The 16,163-nt window shown below is 40.2% G+C and overlaps 1 protein-coding gene across 3 annotated transcripts in view; it reads right to left on the reverse strand.

Annotated features, from left to right (window-relative positions):
* GNAL (G protein subunit alpha L) overlaps positions 1 to 16,163 on the reverse strand; it is a 183,841-nt gene that overhangs the window by 110,887 nt on the left and 56,791 nt on the right. Inside the window, exons 1-4 of one of the 3 annotated variants that reach the window (XM_027899495.1) lie at positions 4,616 to 5,185; positions 3,155 to 3,227; positions 2,264 to 2,318; positions 1,959 to 2,078 (exon numbers count right to left, since the gene is read on the reverse strand). In XM_027899495.1, coding sequence (XP_027755296.1) covers positions 1,959 to 2,078; positions 2,264 to 2,318; positions 3,155 to 3,189 — 210 coding nt within the window. In that variant the 5' untranslated portion in view covers positions 3,190 to 3,227; positions 4,616 to 5,185. Of the gene's footprint in view, positions 1 to 1,958; positions 2,079 to 2,263; positions 2,319 to 3,154; positions 3,228 to 3,567; positions 4,226 to 4,615; positions 5,186 to 16,163 lie in introns of those variants that run through there. The other 2 variants (XM_027899494.1, XM_027899493.1) reach the window with 2 other exon arrangements.

Here is a 16,163-nt window from a genome sequence, read left to right on the forward strand (position 1 = left end):
TTTTTTTTTTTTTTTCAATCTGTCTTGCTCAGGAATCTTCCTAGAGACAAGTAACATACTAAACCTAGAAAAATAAAAAAACACAAGCCAAACAAAAAAAATCTAGGCATACTTTACATTTTACAAATATTAAACCTATGAATTGAGCTGAGAAGAAAGCAAGAGGGAAAATACGAAAGTGACACAGAAATACATTTACTTCTAAACCAGTACTAGATTTCTTTTTTTAAACTTGTTACAACTTTTAAGTTTTTTTTTAATTAGGACTAGTAATTGACATTATTACAAATAACATGATGGTATTTTCAGAAAACCTACTTAATTAAAAAGCACTTATTAATATTTTTATTTTAAACCAAAATGGCATTTGAATTGAGATTTCAAATGAATTATTAATTGTTTTAAAGTCCACTGGTCCTATTCTTTCCCCCTCCAAGAAGGCTAAATTTTCTCCTGTATAAAATATCAAACAGTGAGTCAAATTTGACCATATATAGTCAGCTTCTGTGAAAAAGGAGAAAATTTGCAAATAATAAAAATAAAAAATATCTCCAGCCCTATGGAAAGTCCAGATTAGCTCTCTTTTATTCCAGAAACTCAAAAGAACAGATGTACTATAGAAAACTGCAAAGTATATATGCCACCATTTATTTTACTCAAACATCCAAGGGTCAAAATTCAAGCAAAAAAAAAAAAAGTCCCCATAAAATGAGCAACAAATGCCTCAGAGCTTTAATGCCTGCATAAGACAAATATTTCATGTCAAGCTCACATTGCACTTTTAAAGAGTTTCTCATTTTCACTAACTTGCATCCACCAATTGAGCAATTATGCAATATGTGGGTGTACCTTGCAGTCGTTTTCTGTACATCTGCATTCTGTGTTAAATTCTAGCTGTACAAGATGTCTGATAATTTTTCTTTATCTTGAACCTTCAAAGTGGTAGGTTTACCAGAGGCAAAACCACACATCAGAGAATATGAGTCATATAATAAAGAAAGGACTCTTCTCCTTCTCCCCCTTCCCCCCTGAAGCTATAATAACCTAAAGACACTCCCTTGTAAATGTCTTCTCTGGTAACACTGATAGCATGTAACAACTCACAATCATTTAGCCAATGAATGAAGATTTTTTTAAGTCTTTACTGTATCCATAACAAATTGCTTTCAGTATCATTTTAAGGCAAATTAAAAACTGTGATACTGCAAAAATAAAATTCAGAATGTCTGTGCACTTGCTTTCATATAATACATAAATATGAAACATTCTCTGCATGTTCCTATAAATAACAGCATAAAAAGATGAAAATAATTTAACATAAGATACCTATGCAAGTTAATCCGAAAAGTACCTCTCATTTGTCTACAAAAGAGTAGCCTCCATATAGAAATCCTTATTTTCAAACGATTCCATATCTAAAGAAGGCAACATTTACACAGAAGCAAACCACTGCTCATGCCAACTACAATACACGAGGAAGCAAACCCCCACCTTACTTGACCACTGCTTACACGAGCTTCCACTCTGAAGTGCAGTAAGTTTGGGAAACAAAACTGAGGCTACTCCAGCCTTTTATCTCCTTTTATATCCTTTTCTGTAGGTAGACAGTAACTCCTCAGGCTAACATCCTGCACCTAATTCCACGTAAGAAATCAGCTTTCAACAAAGTCTTATTTGATGTGTCAATATGTATGATTGCATCAGAAAATTTGAAGAGAACTAGATGCAGAAACAGCAGCATTTACAAACAGCAGCAAATAAATCCATAACAACAAAACCCTGCACCACTAAAACAGGTGCAACCACCACAGTCTTGTAAGAAAACTAACCAGAGGTGATGCTGGCATAAGGTCTTCCCATGACCATCAAAAAGTAAAAACCCCCAATGTTACAGCAAATCAAAGCAAAGCAACATGTACCCCCTTGAAGCAGAATAAATGAGTTGTTTGTATTCTTACCTGTGTATAGTCAAAGTCAGAAAGAGGAGCTATACTCTTGATGTAGTCCATTCGAAATTGGTTTTCTGGGTTGGCCAATGGAACTGGGGGTATTAAAGTGCTCATTGCTGAAACTATAGTCTAGAATTGGATAAAACAAAAAAAAACCCACATTAATCTGGATAAACGCGGGATACAGGATCAATAGAAGATAATCCAATCTGATCAGCAAAATGGGATTTCTCTCACCACAATCTTGGAGAGCACAATCCTTCTCATTTCCAGCAAAACCAAGCATTTAAGAACAGTATAAAGTGTGTTCTTACCACAATCGCATCTTTAACATTTTTCCGAATATCCAGTATTTTCTGTTTCTTTTCTCTGCATTAAAACAGAAATATTAACACTTTGATTTTTTCTTCCAAAGCAGTTCAGTCAGTTGCATTTAATTTTTTTTCACTGATCGCTTGTTTATCTGCTCTTCAATCATTAAAACATACTAACAGAAAAAAAAAAGCAAGAAAAATATATTTTCCCCTTATCCCTTTTCTTGCACAATATGAAGAGCAATGCACATTCATCCCTGAGATATTTTTTAAAATCAGACAATCATGGACACATCTGCAAAGCCTCCCCTAATGGAACTGGAAGTCATTCTTTCGTTTCTACAACATGCTGTAAACATGCTTGAAATTACCAACACATAGTTGAAGGTAAACAGATATCTAAAATTAATGCTATGGACTAATAATGATCTCTGGCAAAGAGTTCTTCAGGGAGAAAATGATGTAGCCTCACAAAACAGGATGATTTCTAACAAATATGCAAAATTAGTTTCAGTTTTACGCTAACCCCAACACCGGAAAAACAGCACACACTGTCATCCTTAATATGACTTGTCATGTATTTTTATATTACAGACAGATGCAATATTTGGTTATTTGCTTCTATGTAAAAAGTAGTCGCCATGTTGTTGCTACACAGGGGCCTGTCAAGCGCTGCAGTAGCAACAGTGTAAAAATACAGTAAAGGGGCCAGAAGGAGAAAATGCAAACATACAATAGCAACAATTTCCTTATTCTCACTTGCCTCCCTCCCTCAAAACGCAGTGTCAAGCCACCAAAACACAGGGGATGAGAAATTTCCTAGCCTACTGTGTGTTAACCTGTTTCCAACATTTAAGGAAAAATAAGTCACAAAGTGTCAATAATTCTTACTCTGAATTAAATCCATTGACATGTAGGATTCGCATTTGTTTCACAATAGTGCTTTTTCCTGACTCACCAGCCCCTAAAAGAGAAAGAAGGGAGAACATTGTGATACACGGTTCAGGCTGGGGGGGTCGGAGTGGTTTTTTTGGGGTTTTTTTTTGGACGCGACAGCATCTCCCACCTCGGCAGCATTTCTGTATATGTGCATCCATGTGGCTCAGGCGCTGAGCTCGATCTGTGGACGCCTCGCTCACTGCTCAATACAACAGCCTACGTTTTTCATACCTAAGGCGCACGCCGCATCTCCCCTCGCCGCATCTCTCCCCTCGCCGCTCGCCCTGCCGCCCCGGCGGGCTGGGGCAGATGCCCCCTCCTCGCCCTCCTCTCCCCGTCCCCCACCTCTGCCCCTTCCTTCTTACCCAGGAGCAGCAAGCGGTGTGTCGCTTTATAAGCCAGCCTCTCTTTCTGCAACTGCTTCTCTATTTTTTTGTTGGCTTCTCGCTGCGCTTTCTCATCGATACGCTGATCCTCCGTTTTGCTGTTGCCCAAACACCCCATAGCCGCTGCTTAGGGTGGATGTCAAATCGCTGCCTTCACAGATTTAGTATTTACAAGGGGGAGAGGGGCGGGGGGGGGGGGGGAGGGAGGCAGAAGACAAGTCTTTATATCCGTGTGTGTCCCTGCGACGGTCTCTCTCCTCTTCTTCCCCCCCGACTCGCTCACATAAAATGGTCTCTGGCCGCTTTCCGATCGCAGCGGAGTTGGCTGGTTCGCTCCCCGCCAGAGATGCGGAGAGCAGCCGGCAGAGGTGTCCCTGCCCCGGCGGGGAGGGGGTGGGGGGAGAAATCTGCGCAAAAATGCCTAACATGCAACGAGAGGGAGAGAAAAGGGCTCCTCCTGGAAACCAGCCGGGTGCCGCTCTCCGCTCTCCCTCCCCACAGCGCACACAATCCCTATATTTCTCTGTAAAGGTCTATTTTTGTCTTCCTAACTCAGCACTGCCTCTTTCTGCGAGACCAGGAAACAGCCCCGCTACCAGCCCTTACGCGCAGGGAAGCCGAAGGAGAAAGGTAAAAGCCGGACGGATCTACCTGGATCCTGCGGGGCCGGGGCCAGGCGGCTCTGCGGGGCCCGCGCCCCCCGCCCCGGGCCGCCCCCGCCGCCCCTCACGGCCCCTCACGGCCCCTCACGGCCCCCGCGCCCCGCCAGCGCTGCCGCCGCCAAAACCTGGATCTGGCATCGCCTCCGCGGGACCCGCGGCCTCCGGGCCCCCCTCCCGCGGCCTGGCGGAGGGGAAGGGGCTGCGGGGCGCTGCGCCCGCGGAGCTAGGGGGGCCTTTCCCGATCTTTCCCCGCGTTCCTCGGCGGTGCTGGAAGAGCCCGGCCGCTACCAGAGCAAGGGCTGGCACTCCTGGGTCTGAAATCCCAGGCTGGCGTGGCCCAGGTGGTGGCTGCCATCGTGACTGACCTGGGGGAGCAGCGCCGGGAGCCTGCCCGTGCTAGCGGGGTGGGGTGTGCGGGGGGGCTGCCCGCGTGTACCCCGACACAGGGGTACAAACGCACAGACACAAACACCCCGCCTCGCCTTCTTAACAAACAAAATGTCCCTGTCCACAACTTGTCACAGCACCGCACGGGCTGTTTTTTTCCACTGAATATTCCAAACCGTATCATCTGAACCAGAAAATGAAGCTGTCCAAGCAGCTCATGATAATGTTTAATCTGAACATGATAACATGCATGCTAATATCACCACAACAACAAATCTCAGAAAGAAACCATATCCTTGTTCCTTCATTTACCTCCATTTTAGGTCCTAAAATGAAACTTCAAGCTAGACAACCTTATAGGTATTCCTTGCTACAAATCTCTTGCCTTGCAAACTGGCATCTCAGTGCAAAAGCAGCAGTAAAGCACCTGGCTCTTCCTAAACTTCCACTGTGCAGAAACCACCTGCACAACTCAAACGTGATCCTTGATACACTGAAGCACAAGAGCACTAGAAAAAGGACTCTGAATTCCCGACATACTTTCAGCTTTTATTTCCAAATATTATTATTCCCTCATACTTCCAAGGATGGATTACTGAAAATTTAGTATTTTGATAGCTACATATACGTGCAAACTCCTGGTCTCAACTAAAAACAAAGAGAGATTGCCATCAACTTCAATCAAACAAAACAGCATTTTAATCTAAAAAGTCTTAAGATGAACGTGGTGGGAAAAAAGAAACTGAGTTTTACAAGCAAAAGGATTTAGTTTAGTTTTGTTTTTCAGAGGCTCTCTTTCAACGGTGAAAAGTGCTGAAAGTGGTACTGTCTATGTTGAGTGCACACCAGAGGAAGGTGAAAAGGGCAGGACCCAGAAAAGAAACAGGTACTGCTCCACCTGTGGTGGAGTTTTCAGGAGACTATGGAATTCAAGTGCCAAATATGTGGTTTTATGGTACTCCTTGATCTAGGCTCTGGAAGCTGTTTTATCTTCCTTCTTACATAGGTGGGGGAAGTGGAGGGGGGGAACGCAACACCCTACAAATAAAAATTGATAATATCTGCCAGTCTGAAATATGCTTTTTTTCAGCATTACTGAGCTGCATTTTTTAGGACAGACTGTTTTTTTCCTATTGATTTTTTCCTGCCAGAAAGCAAAAAAAGCACCTGAGATACAGATAGGTTTAGAAGCACAATTCAGGGTGACTGCTGTTTTTGGAGGTTGTCAGACACAGGATATATGATGAACAGCTTTTGTGAAGAGCAGTCATGTTTGCTCCCTGGCATAGGACTATGAGGGCTCAAAACTGGCTTGGTTAGAAATCACTGACTGGGTCTGAATTTTCATAGTTCTTCAGTGTCAGAAACCATACTTAATGATGCACAAGATTTGTGTAGCCATATTTAATTCCTATGTAAATACCTCAGTTTGAGACCTAGGTCCCGAATCTGGCTAGTGTCAGTCAGAACTAGGAGCTAAATCTGCCTTGTTTCTTCCTCTTCTCTCCACAGCAGTTTTCTTCCTGCATGTACTAACATTGGGATTTTTGGTGCAGATTTGTTCCCAGCTTTGAAACGGCTCAGTGCCAATAAATAGAATTTGATGGGATCCTGGTATATCCTGCTTTTACCTTTCTCCAAAAGAGGGAAAGTGTTTCTTATTTCCTCTCTCCCCCTCGAAAAACCCCATGACCCCTTTGGGTCTCTTCCTCCTGAGAAAAGATCACACAGTTCAAGAATGACACGCGCAAGCAACCTGTGCCCAGAAAGAACTTTTGGCTGTAATTATATTCAAAACCCTCCCTTTGCTTTTCCCAAACACAGCACTTATCCTGACATAATCGAACTACAAAATCCTAGAAGCAATAATAAACATAAGAGAAATTTTCTGCCCCTTTGGACACAACTTTTTTTTTTTCCCCTGGAGAGAAATCACAGCTATCACATAATTATGTCTCCTCTGCACACCGATAAAGCTAAAACTCTATAAAAGGCTTCAGCAGTACTGCTTCACCAAACCAGCTTCTAGTACAAATAGTACACGGGAATAAAAACAAAATCCTGGACAAAAGGAAAGGAGACTCTTCCTGTTCTTTCCCGTTTCTTCCCAGGCAGCCAACATGGGATACTCCTCGAGTTCCTAGTCCTCCTGAAAATGAGGTATTTCATGTTGCCTCTGCCCCTTCAGATCAGGCAACATATGTATACATACATATATTTATTGTTGCACATATATAAAAATATAAATACACACTGAGTGGGTGTGTGCAAAAATTAGATTAATTTTCTACTTCATGCTCAAGCTTAGTGCTGTCCAATTGTGAAACCAGGCCATACATCATAAGCCCTCATGGAGTGAAACCAGAGGCATCTTCATTTCCTGCTTTCCTTTGCAAGTTCCCATCTCGGGTTGCATTGTTTGTGAGCTTCAGGCTGAATGTTGGGAGCCCAAGTCGCTTGTGTGAGGCCATGTTTGCATTCTTGGATGGAAGAGGATTGACAGACCAGCTGAGGCCAAGTTCAAGCAAACAGCCACACTGGGTTGCCACCCCTGCCACAAAGGCAGTCTTGTTTCTCATTCCTATTCTGTTTGCGGTAAGGAAGGACAAAAACCCAGCAAGAATTAACAGGGAGCTCCTACAGATGCAGCTCAAGAGATGCAGTTGCTCCTTGCCCCTCCAGTCCAGAGCAGGACTGATGCAGAGTATTTTCTTGCAAACACGAGGTAGAGGTGGAGAAAGTTTCCCTACAGAAACCCTGCACACCCTTTGCAGACCATCTTCCCTTTACACAGCCGCTATTGTGGCTTTGGTTCTGTTTCTCAAAAAAAAGAGTAGATGGAAAGATCGAGGTAATTAAAAGCATAGGAGGGATCTAAACAACTGGTAAAGAGATTTCTTGCTGCTTGACACTCTTCCTGCCTCACGGTCTCTGAACTCTCTGCTGACACCATCGCCAAGCACGGGCACTGCACTAGGTGAGTGACCTGACCTGCTTCTCCACACTGGCCTTGCTTTTTCATGTAGCCCATCACTGCAAATCAGGATACGCGACTCACTAATATCTGTGGTTTTTACTCCACCCCATCATCCAACTGGGGTCTGAAAAGAGAAAAATAAATTGCTATTTCCATAGGTATTAAAGAAAAATAATTTGTTCTCTTTGGTAATAAATTCTTGGTAAGTTCATTTGTCTGCAGATGTCAAATAGTAACACAAAAGTACACACTCCGTGGAAGGCTACATTTGGAGTTTTATAAGATACATGAACAAGGAACCACAAAAATTATGACTCTGACTGTATTAAAAACACTAAGGGTCCAGAAAATACACAGCACATACTTTGCAGAGAAATGAATGTCATGCTAAAAAAATCTAACCTTCATCCTTTTGTTTAAACCCATGACCTTAAAAAAGTCATTAAAAGAATTTTGAGAGGAGCTCATCTGTTTTGAGAAGCAGGATGGGAGAGATGCCAGAGAAGGTGAGGTATGCATTTCCACTATGTCTGTGGACCTGATCCTGAATCGCCTTCACATCCATGGATTAAGGACAAATTCATTGATGCAGAAGAGGGTCAGGCAATGCTAAGAGGCATGGCAATGCTCTGAGTAGTTCCTTGGCTTCCTGACACAGTTTACTGTCCCCATTACCATGCTATACTCCTTTACTTGGCAGATGTCACCAAGTAACTCACCTGATAAACCAAGTTATCCCTTGCCTACTTCTCTGCCACAAACCACAACCTGCCCCATCTCTGTGCAGCACAGACAATCAGCAAAGGGGAGAAAACAAGTGATGTGATTTTGGAGAAGACTGTGGACTAAATGTAATAGAGTCTGAAGAGAAAGAAAAGTTTTCCAGAGAAAAGCCGCAGGCAGCAGCCCACAGAAATGACAGTGATAGCCTTTTGCCCTGAGAAAGCATTTGTGAAGGGGAGGATTAGCTCTAAGCAGGAGGCAGATGCTCCCAGGGAAGCCTGCGTGGAAAAGCATTAAGTGAAAAGCAGATTTGCAGTATGATTGCACTAAAGAAAGAGGGCAATCCTCTTTCATTCAAGCTAGTTATTCCTTATCCAAGCTAGTTATTCCTCATCCACGTCTAGCAGGAAAGCAGAGGGAACTGGGAACTTCTGCTATGGCCATCCCCATCAGCCCAGGGTTTTCCTTTAGATTCTTATTGGTAAAATAATTCCAGTGTTTATTACTTGTCTTTTATGACTAGAAATTCCTTATCTACGAAGAGAGACTCACATGGCAGCACTCCACACACGTCCATCTGTTGGTACCAGAGGCAGAAGCTGCTGATTGAAGCTAACATAAATCCAGCAAGGTCCCAATAGTATTTAAAAGACTAAGTAACCTCCTGTGGTTTAAATATTCTTACACATTACAATAAAATAACATTGTTAAACAAAATGACGTGGATGCTCTTGCAATAAGCAAAAGGAAAACCTCGTTTGAATTTGCAAGACTGTTACAGGATATCTTACATTTTTGGCAAAACAGGAGGCACTTTTTTGACAATATTCCAATTTATGGAGAATTTCACTTGGCTGGACACTCCAAGGGCACTTTCCCCTCTTCTTCCCCTGCAGCCCCCCCACCTCCCCCACTACTGAAAATAATACATTCCCATTTTAAGGCAGTGGGAAATTAGTTCTAATCAGATGTTTAAGAGAGTTTAAATAGATTTTTTTATAATTTAAATAGATTTAAACAAAGGCAGGCAAAACACGCTAATATTGCCATAATTATAAGTGAATTAATCAATAAATAAAGAAGTCAGCTAGAATTATAGCTAAGTTACCACTTTGAAAAAATGGGGAAAGTCTATACAGGAGACATGTCCTGGATTCTCTGCAACATGCTGACTAACATCTTGCAAAGCGGTAACAGCGAAGCCAAATCATTTGTCTGCAGCTTATAAAGAGTTTTGCATGTCATATAAAATTTTGCATTTAATAGTAAATGCTCAGGTTGATTACCATGATTTCCCTATTTGGACAGGAATAAAAAACTAGAAAGAAAACCAACTTGTGAGACACTGAACATATGTGAGATGTGCCTTCACCTCACCTTTAACTCCGAGGCACACGCCTGAGCAACACACTCGCAGTCATAGCATGCCTGCCTCCACCCCTACTCATCAGACAACATTCTGCCGAGCTAGACTGTCTCTACATTCACCACAAACACATCTGACCTGTGATTGTTGATTACCTGTGATTGTTTGTTACCCCTCTGCCTTTATGCAAATGTAGAGATACTTTTTCTTCACTAGTGTTTTAATTCCCCCACTTGAGAAATTAAGCTTTAGCTATCCCAGCAAATGATTGATTTTCAAAAAAAAAAAAAAAAAAAAAAAAAAAAAAAAAAAAAAAAAAAAAAAAAGTTAAGTCTTTACATAGTTAAGTTACTGGCATTCAAACTTGAAGTTATGCTCTAATTCTTACGAGTGCCTGCATGGTCAATGGTATTCCTCAACAGAAAATTCTTATAGATAAAGAAGATCCACTTTAACATGAATCACGGAATTCTGTAACTGCTTCTTAACCCTGTTTAAAGATCCCAACGTGTAACTACACACAAGAGCAATCTGGAAAAATTGGCTTCAGGAAATAATGTTGCCAATATGTGTGTAGCCTCGTGCACTCACATCCTGATTCCCTGATTTATAACAATAATATTTAGCACAGAAATACACCTTTGCTTGACTGCATGACAGTCAAATCCAGATAAAATATAAAAACTGACTGAATAAATAACAAAACAGTATTTTTCTCCTCATCCATCTATTTTTTTAACCTATACATCTGCTTGTAATAAATACCTGTTGAGCCACGTTCCACCTGACCCTTTGTGATATAGATCTTAAGTTTCCTATAAGTATTTCTGTGGTATATTTCTACAAAGCAGATGATAACTTTGGATTAAACAGCTCTCACGTGTTAGCTCATAATTGAAGAGACATTTCTTGTTGACCCAAGTGATCCTTTCCAAAACCAGGTTTATGTTGCAATGAAACTTCCACGCTTTCGTGACATGAATTTATTCATTTCTCTGGACAGATAAAATGGTCGATAAGAAGCAGATATGTTACTTATATAGATGACTGTTCCATCTGCATATCTGTGTGGGAGAGGGTAAAAACAATTGTAAACACAGTGTGATACTTTTCTGGAAAGTAAGTCTACTTTTTTCTATTTCTTATTTACTTTATTCCCTGCTGGTCTCAAAATTACAATGCTATTCTATTCTGATAGAATGAGTTAATGAAATTCAAACCCATATGTTTTTACTGATCTTATTTTTAATAAAATCAAAAGTTTTTTTCCAGTACCTACTTGTATAACATGAATTAGGTTTTTTTTAGCAAATATTTCTCACAGGATCATTTCACTTGGGATAAAAGGTGATAAAAATATTGGTGTGGCACAAAGAAGGGGGAAAGGTTGAGAAGTCCACACAACTTGCAGACATTTTGGAACAAGCTATTTAATAATAAGTTACTGAGGAATCTGTATTTTCTCACATACTTTGGGAAAGAAAAAGTTTATTTTTAAAATAAAAATGCATAATGTGAGAAAACTTCCTAAAATATGGCAACATTTGCTCTGGGTTTAAAGTTTCAGCCTGATCAACAATGGTGTCACGTTTCTGCACAATCTGCAAAATTACAGGCGCATTTATTTTGGGCTTGGTTTTGGTTGTTTTTGGTGTGGGTTTTTTTGGTGTTTGTGTTTTGAGGGGGTTTCTTTATTTTAAATCTTAATGTCCAAATGATGCAGTGCAATGTTATGCAGAACTATCACAGCAGTGTCTGAGGTTAGCAATAGCACAAGTGCAAAAGGGGTCTAATCCAGCAGTCTCAGCTAATGCAGCTGCTCAGACACTGCACTCTATGTTTTAAAACATTGAGAGGGTTTTAAAAATCCTAAAACATTTAAAGGCCTCTAAACCTACCTATATGCAAACTCTTCCTGCTCAGAATCAGCAATAGCAATCTGCCACCCACATCAATAAACACAATGACAAGATTATGCTTCCATGTCTTTGCAGCCTATTCTTCACAATATGCAAATCTTCAGGAACTACATTTCTGATCCTGATGCAACAGCACAAAAGCTATTGTTGTAAGAAATGGTTTAACCTGTCAACAACACTGTCACCACAGTTACTACCACTAGTAAAGATATGATCATAATCTGCCACTTAAAGATCATAAAATACATTATGACTATTGTATTCTTTTACATAGTTCTTTTACATGGACATTAATTGAGAACACTTGATTTAAATAAAATCATCCATTACAAATTTTCATTGACAAATCTGTTCTTAACCTTTAGAGAGCTTAGGGTGCTGCCTGTTCATGTAGGGAAAACCAGCTATTTACAGACAAACATTTATCAGAAATACAAACCAGCGTAACACTGTAGACGAAGAAGAGAGCTTGGAAGAAGCACACAGGGATGCTCTGTCTCAACATGTAAATGACTCACATTAAGCTAGGTTAAAACTCCTCAGTACCATTCAAATGCTTGTGGTCCATGCAACAATTTATAGTGTGTTTAGGAATGAACAGCTGTACATTCAGAAAGATTCAAGGATTACATCTGTAAAAGACACACAGTGCATGACAGGAGTTTATTGCATGTAATTTATTTTTAAATAGTTTTATTGGGGCTGCAAAAACTCATTATGAAAGAGACAGCAAATACCCAAATTTGAGTTGCTTATGCATCTTAGATGCAGCTCTTCTGCATGTATATACCATCATAGACTCCTCCCCTTTGAAAGCTTAATTTCTGGATATATTTTATCTGAGAATGACCATGAGCTGTCAGACTGACCATGGAAACAAAACAAAGGCAAAAAAGGAACCACCACCCCGACAACACACCCCAAATTGGAGCCCCAGAACATATCAAATAAGGTATTCCTCATACAAAGAAAAGTATTTCTATTACACTCACAGCAGTTTGTGGAAAACAGGATTGACACTGGGTCACCTCCACTCAAGAGAAATGAACACAGTTCGGCAGAGATACAGAGAAGAGGGATGAAAAAGGTAAGACTGGAAGGCTGGTATCAGAGAAGGAGACTAGGAGGAGCAGGATTTATCAGACCAGGTATCCCTGTGATTGCCTGCAATGACCAGGTGAGGCACATACTACACCTTGTCATCCTGGGCCACAAGGGCTGCATATTTCTACTACAGCAAGAACACTGCAAAGGGCTGTTGGGCACAATGTTGTATCCAGAACTGCAGGTGAGGTCCATTGGTTTTCCCTGACAGAAATCAAAGGCATATTGTTGCTATCCAGAGAAGTACAAGAGAGCTCCCCCATGACCAGATAAAAGTATTTAATATATTACAATCTGAACTGTTTCACTTAATCTAATAATTCTGCCTTGAGATGCAGCGAGCCATGTGCAAATGAGACATGAAAAAAATCAAGAGTTTTGAGCTGCCAGAACAGCCTGGCTCTGGTAAGAGCACGACTGCAGAAATCACCAGCAATATCCAGACTGGTTCAGCTCAGAGAGTAGTGCAACTGTCCAAGGGCAGAGAGGGGATTCAGAGGTCCCTTTCATCATGCTTCCACTTCATCATGGTGAGCTGCTGTTTCTACCGTGGAAGTCCCATCCAGCGGAGGGAGAGGAGGCAGAAAATGGCAGACGTCCACACACCTTTTGGAGCCTGTTCCTTCTATTGTGTCAGCAAACAATAGCCTCCCTGCTAATCTGTGAATCTCCTCAGGCTCCCTTCATGCCTTTACCATACTGCTTTCCCAGCCCAAGTTACCTTCTCTACTATTTACAGCTCTCTGAATGGTTAGATTATTTCTCTGTACGCCCCACAAGAAGGTGAGTAGGAAAGAGAAAAAGATGTTAAAAGATGACACTGAGTCAAGTGCCTAAATTTTCAAGTTTAGCTTGGTTACTTTCCATATGTTATCTCTAAAATTTTATGTGATTTATAGTGTGAGCCAATGGCTGACATTGTTAACTGCACAGAGCACACAGCCAAAGAGTAACAAAAAAATGGTGCTGTGGTAAAATACTTCCAATACTGCTAAATCCTGTGTTTCCCTTCCTGTGGACTCTTAGTAATTTCAATTCCCTATGGAAACCTGAAATAGCGTTAGTATACAACATACATTACGTAATGTTAGAGTTTACATTTATGGCATGTTGTTGCCAGGAACTTCTTGAACATGTGTGGGGCTGTGAGCAACCTGGTCTACTGGAAAGTGTCCCTGCCTATGGCAAGGGTTTTGGAACTAGATGGTCTTTAAGGTCCCTTCAAGCCTAAACCATTCCATGATTCTTCTCTGTGTCTTTTTGAAAAATACTGAATGGATAGGCTGCACTTCAAAAATTCAAAATATTGACAGACATGAAAATACAAATGCTACATAACTATGAAGGGATTTACTTTTAAATTATAATATCAGATTTTAAGAACTAAATCTAGCAGATGACTGTTCTATTTGTTGCTGAAATCATGATAGTAACTTAAAAACTCATTCTTTATACTGAGCAATGCTCTGGAAGTATTTGGATTACTTATAAACTAAGCAAAGCGATGCTTTATTATTGTCATACAATACCATAATGTAAATTTTTTTTTTTTAGAACTTTCTCTATTTCAAATGTACACTCTGGCATTTTTTAATTTAAAATTTGTTATTTATCTGGTACATGAAACCCCTGACTTAAGGGTTAAAACTGTACACATTATGCATATCCCTATCATTAATAACAATTTTAAGCAACTGCAGCAAAAAAGACTGAATCTTATAATAGGTCAAAAGTGGGATGCAATGCATCTCATTTTAACATGAATGTTTAATATCTAATTACAAAAAATATTAGATTATTATCTAATCAGTTCCTCCCTTGAAATGCCTATTTCTCTTCATAGACGATAAATGGATTCAAGGTGAGTTCTTCTAGAGATCTAATGATCAGTGCCCAGAAATCACTGTGAAACGGAAATAAAGGTTACGGGCAGGAAATACAGCTGAGGAACTGCATTGCATGGCAGGAAGCCAAAATTAGTGTATTCTCAGTGATGCGTTAATAACCTGGAAAGTAAAGGTGCAGAGCTGGTGACCAGTCAAACCTGGTGATCACCAGCAAAAGAAAGAGTTTTGTGTGCAGTTTAGCACCTCTGCTGATGGTTCATAATTTTTGGTGGTATTTATGAACCCACCTTTTTTCTTAAAAAGTTAATGCTAATATATTTTAATGCTTTTCTTCACTCAGAAGGCATAGTTCTTTCAATACAGTGCTGTTCAGTTTGGTCAATAAGCTATCCAATGACCTCAAGCAATGAGAAAATCCATATGGGCAAGCAATCCACATCCTTACATCTCATGAAAGCAACCCCAACTTTAGCGATGCTAAAGGTGGAAGAATGAAAATGCTTCAACTGTAAACTACTCTCTATGTATTCACTTCAGGGATTGTGACAATACATTATTTTTTTTTTAAATAGCTGGCATTTTGGCTTTTTAAATTCCTCCCCCTCTAAATTCTACCACAACTACAAGCTAGTAAAATTTGAATAAAATGCCTTATGTGCACTGATGCCAATACATATGAAAATTAGCATTTACCTATCAAAACACTGAGGTAAGCCTGAATTTTCCTTAAAATAAAAATGAAAAGCAAGAGCTTCCCTGTTTTCCATGTAGAATTATGCAACTAAAAATCTAAGGTAATAGGTATGCTGTTGGTTTGTTACTGACAAAATCTGTGCACATTAAGATTTTCTGTCCTTTGGTATGAAGTTACCTCCTATGGCTCTCTTTCCTGTGCTTTTAGGATTATTCTTTCTTTCCACTAACCCCTTCACCTCCTCTCTCTCTCCCCAAATAACCAAACATTTCATCAAAATGCAAGACAGAGACTATTCAAAATCTGTACATATTTCTATAAAGTTAACAAGATAATGCATATGCCCAAACTAAATTATTTTAGGTAAACATCAGCTTGAAACTTTAAAAAGATCACTGTAGAGTGCTGCAATGAAGTTACAATAGACATTATGAAATTTTAGCTATCATTCTGCAGCTCTAACCCCCCATTTTGGTTTGCATTTTTGTTACTTTTATTTTTGAGCTATTTTTCACTATTAATCCCAACTTCTATAACTTGTATTAAAGAATATTAAACCATATCAACCCACTTACAGACCAGGCATAAATGTCCTCAAAAATCCCGCAAGGCAGAAGACAGACAAACTTTTACATTAGAGTAGCCAAACTTACGATAACCCACAAGGAACCACTTTCAAACATGAAATTAAGATAAGGTCACAGAACCTGTTAATATGTTCAAGTGATTGGAATCCACCTGCAATTACTGCAGGCTTTGTCATGCAGTTTCAGTGTGCAAGGTGGACCTTACTCTTAGGTACTCCCATTCTGGGGTAAAGAGGGTGGCAGAAAAAAAAGAACCTGTATTATCTGTGTAAAAATGCCAGAAGACTTAGCTTCAAGCTACTCAAAGTC

This window comes from Empidonax traillii, unplaced genomic scaffold (genome assembly GCF_003031625.1).
Source record: "Empidonax traillii isolate 1590-97213 ecotype Southwest subspecies unplaced genomic scaffold, ASM303162v1 scaffold672:size601241, whole genome shotgun sequence".
NCBI classification, from domain to species: domain Eukaryota; kingdom Metazoa; phylum Chordata; class Aves; order Passeriformes; family Tyrannidae; genus Empidonax; species Empidonax traillii.